At 41.7% G+C, this 20536-nt stretch overlaps 1 protein-coding gene across 1 annotated transcript in view; it reads right to left on the reverse strand.

Annotated features, from left to right (window-relative positions):
- Positions 1-20536, reverse strand: part of PIK3AP1 (phosphoinositide-3-kinase adaptor protein 1) — a 162034-nt gene that overhangs the window by 54730 nt on the left and 86768 nt on the right. Inside the window, exons 6-8 of the mRNA XM_070945012.1 lie at positions 18057-18186; positions 11543-11739; positions 9839-10028 (exon numbers count right to left, since the gene is read on the reverse strand). Coding sequence (XP_070801113.1) covers positions 9839-10028; positions 11543-11739; positions 18057-18186 — 517 coding nt within the window. The remainder of the gene's footprint in view (positions 1-9838; positions 10029-11542; positions 11740-18056; positions 18187-20536) is intronic.

Below are 20536 nucleotides of genomic sequence, written 5' to 3' on the forward strand. Positions count from 1 at the left end.
AGGGTGAGGAAGAGAGGAGTGCACAGAGGGGGAGGATTGGGGATGATGACCGAGGGTGCAAGGGGATGTGGAAGAAATGCTAGGCAGGTTGGGAAGGTGCACTAAGATGCAGTGGTTGGGAAGAGTGTGTGAAGGTGTAGAGCGGATGTGAGAAAGTACGTAAGGGTGTGCATGAGCCGTGGGAGGGCCAGATATGTGAGTAGCACCACAGGGGTCAGGGAGGGATGCACAAGAAGTTCCATGTAGGTTGGGAAGGGTGCCCATGAGTGTACATGGGTGGAGAGTATGACACTATGCAGAAGGGCTAGGAAGAATGTATGGGTGGGGGAGACATACCCCTGTGACTTGTGATCTTCCCTGCCAGCTTCTCCATTGACTTCCTGGGAATACTGACAGAGAAGTTTGTGACTGGTGATCCTGTGATTGAGGGTGCTTGGGAACTGGTCCTATGAATAAGTTGCAAAGTGCCCAAATTGTGAACACATGACTGCAGGGATGCTGTAATGGCTGTAACTTCAGTGACCGGTCATAATTCCCTTCTTTCACTACCATCACAGCCTTGAACTGTTGCTAAACAAATGGTCCTAAGTCAAGCACTACCTCTATTTTAAATATTAATATTAATATTAATATTAATATTAATAATAATAATAATAATAATAATAATAATAAAAAAATTTATATATATATACCGCCCATTCTCCCGAAGGACTCAGGGCGGTGTACAGCCAAAATTAAAATACAAATATACAAATATACAATATCTAGTTAAAATTAATTAAAATCATTAAATAGTTTTGGCCGAATTTTAAAACCCAAAATTAAAACCCAATTTAAAATCAATCAATTTGATAGCCCTGCCTGTCGGAACAGTAGGGCGCAGCGAAAAACCCGGAGGTCAGAAATGTTACTAATATCCGGGGACAATTCATTCCAGAGGGCAGGAGCTCCCACAGAGAAGGCTCTCCTCCTGGGTGTCGCCAGCTGACATAACTTGGCAGACGGCACCCTGAGGAGTCCCTCTCTGTGGGAGCGAACTGGTCGGTGGGAGGCTGTTTGTGGCAGAAGGCGGTCCTGTAGATATCCTGGTCCTATGCCATGGAGCACTTTAAAGATGGTAACCAACACCTTGAATTGCACTCGGAAGACCACTGGGAGCAGTGCAGTGCAGCTTGCGCAGGAGAGGTGTTACATGGGCATAACAAGGTGCGCCCATAATCACCCACGCGGCCGCATTCTGGACCAGTTGGAGCCTCTGAGTGCTCTTCAAGGGGAGCCCGATGTAGAGAGCATTACAATAGTCCAGACGGGAGGTGACGAGGGCGTGAGTGACCGTGCGCAAGGCGTCCCGGTCCAGAAAGGGACGCAACTGGCGGATCAGGCGAACCTGATAAAAAGCCCCCCTGGCTACGGCCGTCATATGCTCTTCTAAAGACAGCCCTGAGTCCCGGAGGACACCCAGATTGCGAGCCCTCTCTGTGGGGGGCAGAGATTCACCCTCAATAGTCAGCGATGGCACCAGCTGACTATACCGGGACGCCGGGAGTCACAGCCACTCAGTCTTGGAAGGGTTGAGCTTGAGCCTATTTTTCCCCATCCAGACCCGCACGGCCTCCAGGCAGCGGGACATCACATCAAGGGCATCATTGGGGTGGTTTGGGGTGGAGATGTACAGCTGGGTGTCATCAGCGTACTGGTGGACTCTCACCCCAAAACCACGGATGATCTCACCCAGCGGCTTCACATAAATGTTGAACAGAAGGGGTGAGAGGACCGACCGCTGCGGCACTCCCCAAGCGAGGTGCCTCGAGGTCGACCTCTGCCCCCCTGCCAACACAAACTGTGAGTGGTCAGAGAGGTAGGAGGAGAACCACTGTAACACGGTGCCTCCAATTCCTAACCCCCTCAACCGCTGCAGCAGGATACCATGGTCAATGGTATCAAAAGCCGCTAAGAGATCTAATAGGACCAGGACAGAGGAGCAACCCCTGTCCCGAGCCCTCCAGAGATCATCCACCAACACGACCAATGCCGATTCTGTGCTGTACCCCCGCCTGAAGCCCGACTGGTACGGGTCCAGATAGACCGCTTCCTCCAGGTACTGGGGTAGCTGTCGTGCCACCACACTCTCAACAACCTTCGCCACAAAACGAAGGTTGGAGACCGGACGGTAATTTGCTAATAGAGCCGGGTCCAGGGATGGCTTCTTGAGGAGGGGCCTCACCACTGCCTCTTTCAAGACGGCAGGAAAGGCACCCTCACTCAAAGAAGCATTTGTAATCCCAGAATTGCCCAGAAACATGCAAGTTCTTTGAAGATACAGATGAGATGCCTATCCTCCATATAGTAAAAGCTCCTGTAGCATAAAGACAATTTGACACTAAATGTTCCAATAATTAATGAGCAATATTGATCTCCTTATTAAGACTGCAGAACAAATTTTGGTAAGAGAATATCAAGAAACTATAAGAACCTAGATAGGAAATAAAAAGATTTGGAGCATCATTCCAATGGATGATGATGTGCCAAGGAAGGAACAAAAGATTCTGGAGGTGAATTGTTGGCTCAGGAAATGGTGTCAATAACTCAGAACGGCTTACAGAATTAAAACACACTTAACACCCCCACACACACTGGTACTCAAGGTTAAACAATGGCCCAACACACAGCTCATCTACTCACCATTAAGAAAAAAAAAAGGATTCCTGCACCATGGTCATCTCTACCTATAAGAAGGGCTTCTGGCAAGAGATAAACTTCTATTTCACGAAGACAGGGAAAAATATCTTTCGAAAACATTTGTAAAAGTCATCTAGAGAGCTTTAAACTAACTGGAAGGGGAAGGAAACCTTAACTTGAGCCATACATAAATCTGAAAAGAGTAAACCTTAGGACAAGGAAGGAAGTGCTAAAGGGCTCAGATGCCTGTACCCAGTGTGCTATGTATGAGCAATAAATGGGCAAAACTTGGTCCTAGTAGAGAAATAAATATGATATTCTAGATATGACTTAGGTAGGATGAATCTCATAATTAGTATTCAGTATTAGAAGAAAATTATTTGTTCAAAAGAAATAAACTCAACAAAAGTCATATCTAGAATATCATATTTATTTCTCTATACTAGGACCATGTTTTGCTTATTTATTGCTCACATTGCATTATATATAAAGAATGATTACTCTTGTACGAAAATGTATCACCCTGAAGGACGAAAACCCTACCAAGAGTGTCTGGCTAAATAGTCTGGCTGCTAAGGAATAAAACTCAACAGACAGTTGAATAAAACTCAACTCACAGTTGAATAATTCAACTGTGAATTATTCTGTGATCAAGCTTGTGGAAAAATTGTCACTGCATCTCTTAGAAGCAACCAAATGCTATATCTTCTGTTGCCAAACCCTTCAGTCTTATACTCCAGAGATATTTTCCATTCTAGACTTCAGTCCAGACTTTATGGATAAATATACCTACCTCACTTCTTTTCTGTTTCCCACTTGTCTACCACACTCTTCCTTAGGAAAAACAGTTATCAATATCTGTCTAACTTAGTTCCAACCATAACATCCATTAAGATGCAAAAAGGCTAAAACTAATACTATGGTAGCAATGTACAGGTAGTCCTTGACTTACAACCATTTGTTTAGTGACTGTTTGAAGTTACAACGGCACTAAAAAGTGCCAATTTACAAAAAAGTGCTTTATGGCCATTTTTCATACTTATGACTGTTGCAGCATCCCCATGGTCATATGAACAAACTTCAGACTGTTGGAATACAGTATTAATGCATTTTGTACAACTACATAGCAGTATTCAGTAAAGATATATATTCTTCAATGAGTAGATGGCACTGTCGCAGTTAAACAGAAAAGCACATATGGACTGTGCATTGTTTGTTCTGCAGGGCTATATACTGTACAGATTTCTAACAATTTCTGGGCAAAATCATAGCTGATTACAGCAAATAAGCACAAGATGACTGCAACAGAATAAAAGAAAATGGCCAGTAACACAGCTGCCACAAAGCTTTCATTTACAAATCTGACAAACCAGAAGTACCAGTCTTGGATATTCAAGATGAAGATGCTGCTAATAAGAGTGTCTATGGAGATTCTCAGTCATCCAGGTCATGGTTGTCCCAAAAATGCTTTTTAAAGAGACAACTGGACCTTCTGCTTTTTCTTTGAAGACATCTTCAAAGAAAAGTCTTAAAAGAAAAACCAGGAAATCCAGTTGCCTCTTGAGAGAGCACCTTTGGGATGCTAATAAGAGTATGATCGTGGTGAGACAGTCGGGGAAATAGCGGGCTCTGATGAGCCCCACAAAAACCCCAGCTGCCGAACTGGGTCTTCGGACCGGAACCGTCCTGCAGGGATGGGGATGGAAGAGAGGTGCCTCAGACAACCAGAGGAATGGGCAAGTTCCTCGGAGGTCGGAGGGAGCTCTCTGTGAGTCAGCAGTGGGGGGCGGCAGCCATGGCAGCTGCCACGAAGCTGGGACAAACCGGGCAAGCAATGTGCAGGAGGAAAGCAGAAAAGAGCGATGCCTTTTGAAGGCGGGTAAATGCCATCCAACCCAGGTTTGAAACAAAGTTTGGAGTAATGGCTTTCTATTTTGTAAGACCCTTAGCTTTAAATCAGCGGCTCTGGAGCTAAGGGGCATAGAAGATTTTAAGATGAAATTTCTAAAAGAACAGAAAAAGACCCGATTAAAAATTGATATCTGAAAACAGATCAATTGCCAACGGAGCAGCAAATAATTCAAAAAATTTATACATGTGCAGAAATGGATAGACTAATGTTGAAATTGAAAGATAAGGAAGACTCACAGTATTTTAAGGTATGGGATAGTTGGTATGAGTGGATAAATCAATGGAAAAGAAGGTAAAGTTAAAATTTAGTAAGAAATTAAAAGTAATAATTATACACCGTCATCAAGATAAAAAAGGAAATAAGTCATTGTGTACATTTGTACTTTATATACCATATATACTTGTTTGTTGGTTGTGATTAGTATCATTGATTGTATTTTAAGGTTGTGAATGTTTTATATAATTTTATCTTTTTAAATTTAATAAAGTTTGTTTTTTAAAACTAAAAACAAGGAAAAGAAAATTGATATCTGAACAGACTAAATCTGAAAAATAAACATTGAGACTTGGTGCAAAATTGAATAACTTTAAAATTGAATTAGACTTGCATGACTAAAGGAAATTCTGGATTGTAGAGGGACACCTTCTGATCTAAAAAGAAACATTGTAACTGACCTTTTGTTTGGGAACATCGTGAATACTTCAGATAGCAACTGTGGGATTTTGAAGATGGAGCTGTTTCTTTATTGTCTGCAGATGATTGGATTTTGTTGGAAAAAAGAGAAAGTATGAGGGAGCTTTTACAATTGGATTAATTGGCGTAGGAACAAAAAAAAGTCAAATGGCACAGGAACAAAAGAAGAAAATTGATGTGATGTGTTTGAAATAGATTATAAAGAACTAAATTGATTTATGGAGAATTAAATTGTGAACATTGAAACTGAAATGAAATATATGTTACAGACAATGGAAAGGAGGAATGATATACACACGGCTGGAAAAAAGAAGAGAGAAACAATATGATTAAAAATAAAGCAATAATAAATGGAAAGTAATAATAAAAAGGAGGTTTTTACAGATTAACAAAAATGAATATGAATATGAGAAGAATATAATATAATATGTAATGAGATGAAATAAAGAAAAAAAAGTAAGAATATGAGAGGAATAGAATATATTAATAGAAATTTATTAATTTATATAAGGAAGTGTTTGAAGTAAGAACTAAGCCTCAATGTTAAATTGTTACAAAGAGGATAATGACAATGTGAGTGAATATTAACAAGTAATGTATTGATGGATGGTAAATTAAAAAAAGGGGTGATTACGCTGGGATAAGCAGCAACTAAGGTGATTATGATAGACAGCAAAACTTAAGAGAATTATACTGGTTATAACAGTAAAATATTAAGAAAATTATGCTGGGTTTGACAGCAAAACAAGATGATTATACTGGGAATAACAGTAACAATAAAAACAATTAGGCTGGGATTGACAGCAAAAATGATGATTATACTGGGAATAACAGTAAAACTTAAGAAGACTATTCTGATTAAAAGCCAAAAGAGGATGATTAAGAGGAAGATTATATACTGGGATAAACTTTTAGAAATAAAGATGACAATGCTGGAATTATTATTATTATTATTATTATTATTATTATTATTATTATTTATTGAATTTGTATACCGCCCTACTCCCGAAGGACTCAGGGCGGTGAACAGCCAAATAAAATACATATAATATAAATGTTAAAAACCATTAAAATATAATTAAATAATTGGCCCGGAAAACGATCCCATGGAGCACTCTAAAGGTGGTAACCAGAACCTTGAAGCGCACCCGGAAGACCACCGGGAGCCAGTGCAGCTCGCACAGGAGGGGAGTCACATGGGAGCACCACGTCGCTCCCATAACCACCCGCGTGGCCGCATTTGTTGATTTATGTCTTTAAAATGTATCTATTCATGTTAAAAGAGAAAGAAATTGAAATGATATTGAATTAAGGATTTTAAGATTAGTGTAATGGATTTTAAGAATTGTTTTTTTTTTTAAGATAGAATTTAGGGCAATAATGTTAGAGAAAATTAAGTTGTGCTATTTTGAAATTAAGATTTGTGGAAAAATATTAGAAGGTAATTGATTTGAGTTAAAATATATAAGTTAGGAAGAATTTTTCCATTCTTTTTTTTTCCTTTTTTTTTTTTTTTTGGTAATTAGCGGGGATTTGGGAAGAATATTTTTTTAAAAAAAGAGGAATTAGTAATTGTACCTACTTATGACCGGATCAATGCTCGTTCTGGAAAGACTTTTGTATGTTTATGTGTTTTAATTTTTTTTTTTTAAAAGAGTATGATCGTGAAAATGCATAAATGCAGTTAGGCCAGAACACCCTTCAGATGAGTGGATAGAGAAAGATCAAAAAGATCAGAGCACAGAGGCAATTATGATCACATACTATCAGCAAAATTAACTACCAGGAAAATCAACTGTGAAAACTCTATATGAACTGTGTGAATGGAAAGGCCCCAAATTTGAGCCATCTAAACATTTTTGGAAGCAAAGCCTATGTGCACATCCCAAAAGAAAAATGTACAAAATGGGATACTTGCACAAAGGACGGTGTGCTTGTGGGAGACAGAATTCTACGCCAAGACACAAACAAGGTAACCATCAGTAGAGGTGTAATTTTGATGAAACTTCAAAATTTCATGAACTAACAGAAATACTTCAAACTGAGGGAAATTTCACATCTGTGTCACATGAAGATAAGCAACAAAGTGACATAAAAATAGAAATTAACATAGACTATCCAAATACTGTAGAAGAAGAAAACATGCCACAAGAGGCTTCAATCAGGAAATCACCAAAAGCAACAAAGGCGTCTGTCCTATGTTGCCTGCGAATCATTAAAACCAGAGCCAGATTCATGGGATGAGATGCAAAGACTTCCAACCCATGAGAAACAAAAGTGGATCAGAGCTGCAATGAAGAGATGACCTGTCTTAATGAACTGCAGACATGGACATTTTCAGCGCTACCTCATGGAATAACATCAGGAGTACTTGTTGAATGGGGGTGTTGAAATACAGTGTTCATGTATTTTGTACAACTACAGCAGTATTTAGTAGAGATATATATTCTTCACCCAGTAGATGCCAGTGTTATAAGTTTGTAGTTGCATCTATGGTATACTCTGCCAGGGGTTTCAAACTCAATCATGTCGCAGGATGGATTGTGATGTTTTTTGCCTTTGTGGAGGCAGGGTGGGCATGGTCTCCATGGGCCATATACGGCCTGCGGGCCACCAGTTTGACAGACCTGTTCTTGTTCTGACCTAGGCCCCCTTAATAAGCAGGAGGCAGGAATTACTGGCAAAACCTCTTTTATTTACACAACTGTGAATTACCTTCACTCACAGTCAGCAAAGTTTGTCCAAACAGTTTTTCAAAGGAATATTTCTCAACACACTTTATCTTGTTTGGCAAGTTGCCATGTAAATTGTTTCCAACTGCAGTACAAGGCAAAACTTGGAACAGAATCTCTCAGAGTCAAGGAATGAACTAATTGTTTCCTGCAAAAGCCGACTCTCTGTTTGCTCCTCTTTTATTTCCTATGGGAGGGGCCAATTATCTCCAAGGTGTGGCCTTAATCCCTAGTCAACCCTGCTTTCTTAATTGTTCTTGTCTTCTGGCAGCTCTGCACATGTGCACACAGAATGGGCTCCAGCTGTTCCACTGCCTTGCTGCTGTCTATCTCTCTCTCTGCCTGCAATGCAGAGCCCTCATCCAAGCTTTCCCCAGCCCCCAGGACTGGTCCAAGTTCCTCCCCAACCTCCTCACTGTCCAACTCTGCTGCCAGCTCTGCTGACTGCCAGCGGGCCACAACAGCTCTATGCCTTTTCTTTGAATAAAAAGTTTCCTGCTTCCTTGTCACAGTTAAACATAAAAGCACATGTGGACTGTTTGTTCTGTAGGGCTATACACAGAATTTCTAACACTTGGTGTCATGGCTGCATCTCCCCTATCCAAGCTTCATGATCTGATTTTGGGGGGGAGGGGAGAGGGAAAGATTGGAATATAAGGAATAAGGGGAGAATGGAAGTCCAGGTGAGCCTTGTAAGAAGCTACAGCCAGCCAAGATCAACTAATAATATGCAGAGTGAGAGCTGAGCACCTGTTTCCTAAACAATATACAAGCACCTGATTGGACATTTGCAGATAACGGATGGGGGAGGAGAGGGGGGAATGGCGGGAGGGGGAGCAGACAGAACTTTCCTTTGTGTTGTTTGCACAGGAAAACCTCAGATTCAGCTTATCCTAGTTCTGTAACTATTTAAGCTTTAGTCAAATATAGTCTTGGCAAAACAAATGGTCAGGAGTCTTTCTTTGCTAGATGACTGAGTGGGACAGTTGACATTTGGCAACTGGCACATATTTATGATGGTTGCAGTGCCCCAGGGTCATGTGATCACCTTTTGCAACCTTGTGACAAGCAAACTCAACAGGGAAGCCAGATTCACTTAACAACCGTGATACTAATTTATCAACTGCAGGATTGCTTAACAATTGTGGCAGGAAAGGTTATAAAATGGGGCAAAGCTCACTTAACAAATGTATCACTCAACAACAGAAATTTTGGGCTCAATTGTGATTGCAAGTTGAGAACTATTTGTATTCTATGTTCTATGTTCCTCCATATCCAAACTTGAAGTGCAATACTATAAAGAATAAAATCTGCCAAATGTGTAAATATAACATCCACTACATGAACATTGCTGCTTGCAGGTAAGTATGTTCCCTTTCTGTTTCTTTGCTTTTTTTACTTACATTCCCATGCAAAATTAAATGTTTTAACTTTGCATCACATCTGCAAAATAGCCACATTTAAAGTGACAAGAAATTTTGGCTTAACATTAGTTAGTAGCTACCATCACTTATATTATGAGATAAACAGAGCCTGGTGGCTCAGCAGACTAAAAGCACTGTTATTAACATCAAGCTGTCTGCAATTACTATAAGTTCGAATTTTACCAGGCTCAATGTTGACCAGCCTTCCATCCTTTCTAAGGTAGGTAAAATGAGAACCCAGATTGTGGGGGCAATAAGCTGACTTTGTATAAATATACAAAAGGATGAAGGCTATTGCTTAACGCATTGTAAGCCGTCCTGAGTCTCCGGAGAAGGGCGGCATATAAATCAAATTTTAAAATAAATAAATAAATAAATAAGGAGCACTGTATATGTACATAAGTCCTCTGTAGAGCTGGGGATCAAACCACCCATGGATTCATAGAGTTCTTCATCACAACTGGGGTTCAGTGAACATTTCATCAGAAGGTCAGCAGAGACATGAGCCATGGACTCATAAATAGAGCCATCTTCCTCCCCCTGCATCAACTCCTCTTTTATGTGAGATTTCAGCATATCTGCTGTCTCCTGCAAGAAAAAGAAAAGCAAATGGTCTCTCTAGCACAGTAATGACTGCTTGATTAATACAATCAGTTCAAAATATGGTCCTACTGAACCTAATTTAAAGGTAGCAAAGTGAAACCCAGTCTACAAGTGTATCATGTATAAAACAACAGAATCATAGAATAGGAAGAGACACAAAGATCATCCAGCCAATTGCAAAGTGTTGGAATCAGTTAAACCTTCCACGAGAGATGACTGCCCAGGACAGTTATAGAGGAGACCCTACAACTTTCATAAGTAGATTTATTCCACTGCTGTGCAGTTGAGTGTTTTGTTGTTGTTGTTGTTGTTGTTGTTGTTGTTTTGGATTTCGTCCCTTAGAGAAAATTATGACTCCTGGAAATTTCCTGGACCAAGTCCCTATAGTTTTCTTGGCAAGATTTTGGAAGTAATTTGTCATTATCTTCTTTCTATGGCTGAGAGTGACTAGCCCAAGGTCATCCAGCTAGCCTTGGTCTAAAGTGGGTTTAGAACTCACTGTCTCCTAGTTTCTAGCCTGGTGCCTTAACCACTACACCAAAATGGCTCTGAATAGATCTTATCATTAGGAAATTGTATTCAAATAAAATCTTGGCAGCTGGAACTTATAGCTATTAGGTTTGGCTCTGGTTTTTGTAGTCATGGAAAATAGTTCTGGACCATCTTCCCTGTAACTTCTCTTTATATACCTGAACATACCATATCTCCATTCAGTCTCATTTCTTCCAGATTGAAGATCTCTAGTTCCTTCAACCTATCGACATAGGGCATCTCTTTAAGTACTTGTATCTTCTTCCCTGCTTTCCTCTGAACTTTCTCTAATTTAATATCTATTTGGAAATATAATGCTCAGTTCTCTGATATTTATTATTCATGTTTAGCTTGTTATCAGTGATCACCTCAAAGTCCTTCTCTAATGTATTTACAAGCCATGTATTCCCATATTATATAGCTGTCCTAGATTTTTTCTTTCTAAATGTAACATTCTAATTAAGAAAGTTTATTATATATTGCATATTACATCTTCAGAATATTTCGGTTACAAGAATCCAAGGAAAGTTCAACAAAACTGTCTCCCAATTCTGCTCCTTTTCAAAAAGATACTAGTTGATACCTGCAATGTAGATATATATGCCCCACAGTGATTGTGCACATATCAGTTCCTCTGTGCTCCTTTGGAATCTACTTAACCCATACAGATTTTTTCCTGTGTGAAAACTGAAGTATCAAATGTCTCTAGATCTAATTCTAAAAGTCCCATTTAGATTAATGGTGAGGACTCTTTAAGATCTGTCTTTCAAATTATTATTTCAGTACATGAATAGCCCCTTCACCTTCTGGAAAACTCAATATCATTCACATGTTTATTATTGTGGAATAAAACATACATATATCACTGAAACCTTCAAATCTATTGTTTCTATGTGAGTCATGAACTGTTAAATTTTAGCCCCAGTACTTTTCTTCCCATTATAACAGAGAGAAAAAAATATTTTTACCACATATTCATCAATGAATTGACGGAGATCTTTGAAGCCATGCTTTTCAGCAATGTTGTTAGGATAGTGACCATACTTGTTGGCAACACTATAAGCCTGCAGAGCTCCTGGGCATGTAAGCAACAGGGCTGTGAGATTTTTTAAACCATATTTTGCAGCAAAGTGCAGCAGAGTTGGCAGCTCTTCGTCTCTTTGACCTGAAAGAAAAAGGAGGAAAATACAATTTCTTATAGAGCTATGCCACTAGTGACAAATTAAATAATGGAAATGGCCTAAATTTAATTTCAGTTGTTGCTTATCATGTGTAGACTACTGGCTTGTCCAGTAGAATCCCTATAAGGATATGACTGCCAACTCAGGTCCCATGTGGCATTTTTGGGGAGGCGGGGGTCATGGCTACTCTGCAAGATCTGATAAAGCACTTTCTAGAATACATACAAGAGTATTGTACATTATATCAGTTCCTAAATATAAAATGAGTCATGTGCTGATGCTAAGAAAGTTAATTAACAGCCTTTGTTTGAAAAAGACTGATTTAATTTAGTAAACTAAGGTTTGTACAGACTTTATGTGTGCTGCATTCTTGGGGTCCGTAGCTGGGGCAGAACAGGATTGTAGAGAGCCATCTTCAGGAGGGAAAAAAAATCATTATAGTACTGAACTTTTTAAAAAGAACAAAATGGCGCAGGAACTGAAGGAAATGATGATAATGATGTACCTATCATTGAAAATGGAAATAAGAGAAATGACTACAATGTTGCATGGAAAACTGGAACTTGATGACCAAAAAATTGATTTAGGATATATTCAAGCTGATAAAGAAACAACTAACAAGAAGCAAGGAAAAGAGACTGAAAATAAAGAAGACGACAAAGACAAGGAGATTGATTATGGAAAATTAAATGATTATCACATTGGGTTTAACAATGGAAAAAATGGAAAAAGGGGAAAGAAAAAAAAAGAAAAGAGGATGGAATAGAAAGAATATAAAAAACTTAAAATGATTACACTGGGGTTATCAGTGAGAAAATAAGAAAAAGGGAAAAGGGATGGAAAATAATGGGAAAGATACAACAAAAGAGAAGAGTTTATAATCTTAAAAAACAAAAGAGGTGCGGGAACCGGGGTCAAGGAGGGGGTTAGAGCTTGTGTTGTGGATGGATATTACATCAGTACTGTGGGTGGGAGGGGCAGATATGGCGGGAGCAGGGGGCCACATCAGGTTGTGGGAGCGCACGCCCGCCGGCTCCAAGCGGTGGCGCGCTCCGGCCTCCAATGCTCCTCTCGTTCCCCAGGTTGCACAGACCCTCAGGCCCTGGGCCTTCGGCTGATGCTGTGTAACGCCCGGTCCGTGGTAAATAAAGCCCCCCTCATTTGTGATCTTCTTCAGGAGGGGGGAGCGGACCTGGCGGGTATTACGGAGACCTGGTTGGGCCAGGAGGAGGGGGTCCCCCTCGTTGAGATGTGCCCACCCGGTTTCCGCACATTCCATCAGCCAAGGACACAGGGGAGGGGCAGGGGGGTGGCGGTTGTCATTAGAGAAGGTCTTGGTCCGAGGGAGGCCACTGTTCCTCAGACGGCTAGATGTGAGTCCCTCCTTGTGAAGTGGGGTCATGGGGTGCAGATGGGTGTGCTGGTTACGTACCTGGCTCCCTGCCACGTGACGGCAGCCCTGCCCAAGCTGCTCAACATTATAGCTGCGGTGGCGGTTGACATCCCCAGGCTTATGGTCATGGGGGATTTTAACCTGCCATCCGTCGGTGAGGCGTCTGAGGTGGCTCGGGAGTTCATGGCTTCCATGATGGCCATGGACCTGACCCAGTTAGTTCATGGCCCTACTCACATGGGGGGAAACACACTAGACCTGGTTTTTGTCTCTGGTCAGTGGTTGAGTGATCTTGAGATAGGGGATATAGTGATCGAGCCCTTGTCATGGTCGGATCACTCCCTCCTTCGCTTTGACCTTCGAACCGCCGCACCCCGCCACAGGGAGGCGGAACCATTGAGGTGGTACCGCCCCAGGCGCCTGATGGATCCAGATAGGTTCCAGACGGAGCTTGGGCCATTTCCTGAGGCTCTGGCACACGGCTCGACTGAGGAGCTGGTGGCCGCCTGGGATAGGGCAGCCGCTGGAGCTTTGGATCGGGTCGTGCCTTTGCGGCCTCTGACCCGGCACCGATCTCACCTGGCTCCTTGGTTCACTGAGGAGCTGAGGGAGATGAAGCGCTGGAAAAGACGCCTGGAGAGCGGTTGGAGGGCCAGCCATTCTGAATCTGACCGAACACTGGCAAGGTCTCATATTAAGACCTACCTGGTGGCGATAAAAGCAGCGAAGTATAACTATTTTGCCGCTCTTATTGTGTCATCAGATAATCGCCCGGCTGCCCTGTTGGAGGGTAGAGCCGAGGATTTTTTACAGTATCTGTATGACAAAATCGCTCAGATTCGGGAACACCTGGACTCTGACTGGGTAGATTCAGGCGGGATGATGGAGGCAGGATCTTGTGAGTATTATCTGGGAAGAGTTTGATTCTGTGACGCCCAAAGACGTGGACAGGATACTGGGCAGACTGAGCGCAGCCACATGTTTACTGGACCCGTGTCCCTCCTGGCTGGTGCTGGCCTCTCGGGAGGTTACACGAGGCTGGCACCAGGGGATTATAAATGCTTCTCTGAGTGAGGGTGTCTTCCCCGCCACCTTGAAAGAGGCAGTGGTGAGGCCTCTCCTCAAGAAGCCTTCCCTGGACCCGGCAGTGTTGGCAAATTATTGTCCAGTCTCCAACCTTCGCTTCGTTGCGAAGGTTGTTGAGAGTGTGCTAGCGCGACAGCTCCCTCAGTACCTAGATGAATCGTCGTATCTGGATCCGTTCCAGTCAGGCTTCAGGCCTGGGTACAGCACGGAAACGGCATTGGTCGCGTTGGTTGATGATCTCTGGAGGGCTCGGGACAGGGGTTGTTCCTCTGTCCTAGTCCTATTAGACCTCTCAGCGGTTTTTGATACCATCGACCATGGTATCATGCTGCACCGGCTAGAGGAGTTAGGGGTGGGGGGCACCATCCTACGGTGGTTCTCCTCCTTTCTCTCTGACCAGTCGCAGTCCGTGTTGACAGGGGGGCAGAGGTTGACCCCGAGGCCCCTTGTATGTGGGGTGCCACAAGGGTCGGTCCTCTCGTCCCTTCTGTTCAACATTTATGTGAAGCCGCTGGGTGAGATCATCCGTGGTTTTGGGGTGAAGTACCATCAGTACACTGACGACACTCAGCTATACATCTCCACCCCGGACCACCCCAGCAATGCCCGGTGTCTTGAAGTGATGTCCCGGTGCCTGGAGGCCATGCGGATCTGGATGGGGAGAAATAGACTCAGACTCAACCCATCCAAGACCGAGTGGCTGTGGTTTCCGACATCCCGATATAGTCAGTTGGTGCCATCACTGACTATTGGGGGCGAGTCATTGGCCCCCACGGAGAGGGTTCGCAATTTGGGTGTCCTCCTGGACTCACGGCTGTCTTTGGAAGAGCACGTGACGGCCGTGGCCAGGGGGACTTTTTATCAGGTCCGCCTGATTCGCCAGTAGCGTCCCTTTCTGGATTGGGACTCGTTAAATACGGTCACTCATGCTCTCGTTACTTCCCGCCTGGACTACTGCAATGCTCTCTACATGGGGCTCCCCTTGAGGAGCACCCGAAGGCTCCAGCTGGTCCAGAACGCAGCCGCGCGGGTGGTTATGGGAGCGGCATGGCGCTCCCATGTGACCCCCCTCCTGCGTGAGCTGCACTGGCTCCCGGTGGTCTTCTGGGTGCGCTTCAAGGTTTTGGTTACCACCTTTAGAGCGCTCCATGGCATCGGACCGGGATATCTACGAGACCGTCTTCTGCTACCAATAGCCTCTCACCGACCAGTACGCTCCCATAGAGAGGGGCTTCTCAGGGTGCCGTCGGCCAAACTGGGGCGACTTGCGGCCCCCAGGGGGAGAGCCTTCTCTGTGGGGGCACCTACCATCTGGAACGAGCTGCCCCCAGAGATACGGAGGATCCCGGATCTGCGCACGTTTCGTCGTGCTCTCAAAACGTTTTTATTTCAGCAGGCTGGCCTGGCCTAACTCTCCTCTTTTAAATTTTTAATTCATTTGATTTTATAAATTGGGTGTTTTAATCTGTGTTTCGGCCAAAATATTTAATAATTTTAAGGGACTTTTAATATTTGTATTATCTGTATTTTATCTTGGCTGTTCACCGCCTTGAGTCCTCCGGGAGTAGGGCGGTATAGAAATTTGATTAATAAATAATAATAATAAATAAATAAAATGACTATATTGGGATTAGGGAAAAGAGAGATCAGGATTTTAAAATACAAAAAAGAAGAAAGGGTAAGAAAAAAAGAGTAAAATATAAACAGAAAAGGAGAAAGAAATGGAAGGAGAATATGAGGTAAATGAATAAAAGATGAAATTGTATTTCTATTGATTTTAAAACTATATGGGTGTATGACTAATTGGAATATTTTTAATTAATGAAGGGGATTGTAATAAATGAGATACCCTTAATTATATATTGGATTATGAATTAATTAGATATATTTAACTAGTCTTTATAAAAATGATATAAAAATGTTGAAGCCTATTAGTTGGAACAGTTGACAAAGAAAAAATTATTTGAGATTGGAACTAAAGAATTTAAGAAAATAATTGGGAATAGTATTATGTTATAAATTTAAGAAAATAATTGGGAATTGTATTATGTTTTATGAATGTAAAGGTAAATGTAGAAGTATTGGAGTAAGATTGATATTTAATTGATTTTTTATTTAATATGTTTAATTGTTGCAATCTATTATTTGGAATAGTTGATAAAAGAATCATTGGTGATTGGAATAAGAGAATTTAAGGTAATAATGGGGGATGGTATTAGGTTATATGAATTTAAATTTAGGGGCTCAAATTTTAAGGAGGGAAAAGAAAAAATGAACTATATTAGGATGAGAAGTTAAGATGAAGGGTAATATTGGTTTCTTAGAATTAGAGAGAATAAATGATATGAGAAAATTTATATATAATGTTGTGTTAAAATTGCGTTAAAGATGAACAAAAATCTGTATAAATCTAAAACCGGGCCAATATTCTGATGATGCATTGTATGTATGTTTGTGTGTTTAAAAAATAAAAAAAACATTATAAAAAAAAAAGAAAGAATATTAGATATGTTCACCACCTTGAGTTATTTATAGAAATAATAAAGGCGGAATAAAAAAATCTATAAATAAAAAATGCTAATCTTTCTTTCTGATCATTGCCACTGCTGCCTTTTATTACAATAATTAAACTTGCCTATTAAAGCATGAATTATTAAATAAATAAATATCAATAAAGAAATAATGGCATTATTTCAATGTATATTCTTCTGAACTATGATTTTTCTTAAAAGAACGTTTCAACAATAGGATCAGTATTCTGTCCACATTGTCATGGTTCCGAGTAATGCTCCTAACCAATTCAAGACTCTGAGGCCTTGGATTCCTCAAAAATCCGGTTTATTGGGTACATCATATCGGCATGGTCAAAGGTGAAACCAACACTGAATAATTCCCACATTTTTGGTATAATTAAAGAATAGACACTGTCCACCCCCTCGTGTCACATGTCAGGTTAGCCAACCAAGCAGGTGAACTTCTCAGCACTCCCCCCTGCCATTGCTGATTTAGCCTTGGTTCTCAGGAGCCTTATCGTTGTTATGTCTGGCACATTGGAGGAAAACATTCTACATTCCATTAGTCCCCCTCCCCCCCCCCACATAAGTATGGCAACTAAGAAACAAAGCAAGAAAAATATGGCTGCAGCTAGAGTTGTTTTGAGAGTTGACACACATCTCTGTTTAGTCTCTTAAAATATTTGTTTTAGGAATTGGCATACAGCTGTGCTAGTTCCTCTAGTTCCGTGATGGCGAACCTATGGCACGTGTGCCACAGGTGGCATGCAGAGCCATATCTGTGGGCACGCAAGTCTTGCCCTAGCTCAGCTCCAGCGCTCATGTGCGCACCGGTCATCTGATTTTCGGGCCTTCTGGGCCTACCGGAAGCCGGGAAACGGGCTATTTCCGGCCTCCAGAGGGCTTACGCAGGAGTGTGGAAGGCTGTTTTCGCCCTCCCCAGGCTTCTAGAAAGCCTCTGGAGCCTGGGGAGGGTGAAAAACAGGCCAACCAGGCCCACCGTGCCATCGCATGTCAAAAATGGGGGTTGGCAGGGGGTTGCACGTGCATGTGGGGGGGCAAGGCAGGGCGCAGCATTCAATTATGGGTGTGGGCACACATGTGCGCAACCCCCCCACGCTCCCCACGCTTTTGGCACACGATGGCAAAAAGGTTAGCCATCACTGCTCTAGTTGCTAGGATTGGGCAAGACAGTCACACATGCCCAACTCTTTCATATAACATATGCTTTTGCATAATGTAGTAGCACTTGAATTTAGTATAGAATCATTCATATAGGCTTTTTTACCCAAATCACCATCGTACTCACTAGTAATATTTTCTTCTTCCAATTGGTTGATTCCTAAGAGGTGCAAACCACTGGCAGGAAGGTTTTTTTTCAATGATTCTGTGAGGATTTTGTCCAGAGCTTCTGTGTTATAGGGTACAATCTTAAATGCCTGGATGTAAGAAGAGAACAACCACAAATTATGTATACCCAGTACTGATTCAATGTATTAAGAATTTGACTGTGACTTTAAAAACTTAAGAAATTATTAGCATTTAATAATCTTAAAACAAAATGATGATCATCTATCATCCTGCTGTACTCATCTTAATTCACCTGGGTAAATTAAATGATGCTGTCGGTGTTCTTCATGATGCTTGGAGGCTGTGGAAGGCTGGATGGAGAACAGGCTTCAATTGAACCCTGGTAAGTTGTGTGACTCTGAGTGGGTCGGTCCTGTGTATTTGGGGGGGTTTATCATTTTTGGTCTTGGATGGGGTTGCCCTGCCCCAGATAGATCCATACATAATCCAGGGGATGTCCTGGACTCACAACTCCTGCTCAAGGAGCAGACAGCAGTCATGGCTAGGAAGGCCTTTGAGTTGTGCACCAGTTGCACCCCTTCCTATTTCGGAGGCCCTTCTCTCAATCATTCATGCCCTGATCATCTCCCTAGGGACTCAGGAGAATGTGCTCTACATAGGGCTACCCTTGAAGAGGATCCATAAGCTGGAGTTGGCACAGAATGTGGCTATGCAGGCAATTTTGGATGCCCCAAGGACTGAGCCTGTAAAACCTTTGTTGCATGAACTGCATTGAGTGCTTGTTTGCCCCTGGATCTAATTCAATGTGCTGGTTATCACCTTTAAAGCCCTTCATGGCATGCAACTGGATTACCCGAGGAAGCATCGTGTTCCAATTACATTGACCCATCCCATTCTGTCAGGCAAAATGGGTATACTACAGACCATATCAGTTGAAGAATTTCAACTGACAGGATCTAGAAAGAGCCTTCTTTGCAGTGACCTATGAAACATCCTCCATCCAGAAGTGAAGTTGGCATCCAGACTCTTGCCTTCCAGAGAGTGTGAAAACCTGTCTCTGCCAACTTGCTTGGGGATTGAAGAGTGGTATGCCACTTGGGGGGGAAGTTGGTGCCTTGAGGGCACTCCCTCCAATTTTATCTTTGTTTATACTTGTTTCTCATCCTGTTTTGATTCTATTTTAATTGTATGGTTTTATATGGTTTTATATAGCAGCCCAGAGTCACTTAGGTAGTTAGACTGGCTCTGGCTACTCCCTAGGAAAGAACAACCCTTGAGTCCATAAGTTTTAGAGAAACAGTACTTTTACTAGAAATACTGAGTGCAGCATTGATGAGGCAAGCTCTGAGGAAAAACCATGTGAAAATTGTATTTTGAAAGCAATCCCCAATGTCCAAAACCCTCCCCCTGGGAGAACAGTCCAATTAGGTCTCATTCCAATGTTTTGGGAAATCGGTGCCTCAGGCACCAGTGTAAATTCCTTTTCCAGGACTGGCATCTATGAAGGTTGGCAGATGGCTCAGTTTGGCACCTCTGGTTCCTGTTAGTGTCCATACTCCAATAGCATTCTTTCAACCTCCAGCATGCCTTCCCCCCCCCCCACCCCATGCCCCCTTCCCCCTGGTTATGGCAGTAGCTAGCGAACTTCAAAGAAAGTGAAGATGAGTGGCTGATATGGGTAGTACCTAAATTTGATAAATAAAATAAGTTTGTAGTAATACTGAAAGCAGTGTTGTATATTTAGACAGTAGCAGTCAACTGATGGCTGATACGAAAATGAATGTTCTTATGCTACATACATATACAATGTTTACTACCAAACATTTAGAAATCATCAGGTAATAAATATGGAAAAAGTAAGTATAGTAATACAGGTAGTCCTTGACTTACAAGAGTTCATTTAGTGACCAATCAAAATTACAATGGCACTGAAAAAAGTGACATAACCATTTTTCACAGTTACAATCTTTGTAGCATTCCCATGATCATGTGATCAAAATTCAGAAGCTTGGCAACTGATTCATACTTATGATCATTGCTGTGTCCCAAAATCATATGATCATTTTTTGCAGCCTTTTGACAAGCAAATTTAATGGGGAAGCTAGATTCATCTAACAACTGGGTTACTAACTTATCAATTGCAGTGATTCACTTAACAACTGTGGCAAGAAAGGTGGTAAAATGGGGTAAAACTCGGTTAACAAATGTTTCACTAAACAACAGAAATTTTGGGCTCAATTATGGTTGTAAATCGAGGACTGTATATTTTGATATACAGCTCCTAACAATATTAGAAGCTTCTAACAATATTACTAGAAGCTTATTAGAAGCTTCTAACAATATTATTAGAAGCTTCTAACAATATTACTGCAGAAATGCAGTAATGCAGAAATGCAGCTATGTTGAGGAGGTTCTTATATATTTTACAACTCAAGCTACATGAAATTAAAAATGTTCATGGCTGAAGTCTCCTTCCTT

This window comes from Pituophis catenifer, unplaced genomic scaffold (assembly GCF_029215685.1).
Source record: "Pituophis catenifer annectens isolate HBS135680 unplaced genomic scaffold, rPitCat1.0.hap2 SCAF_6, whole genome shotgun sequence".
Classification (NCBI taxonomy): domain Eukaryota; kingdom Metazoa; phylum Chordata; class Lepidosauria; order Squamata; family Colubridae; genus Pituophis; species Pituophis catenifer.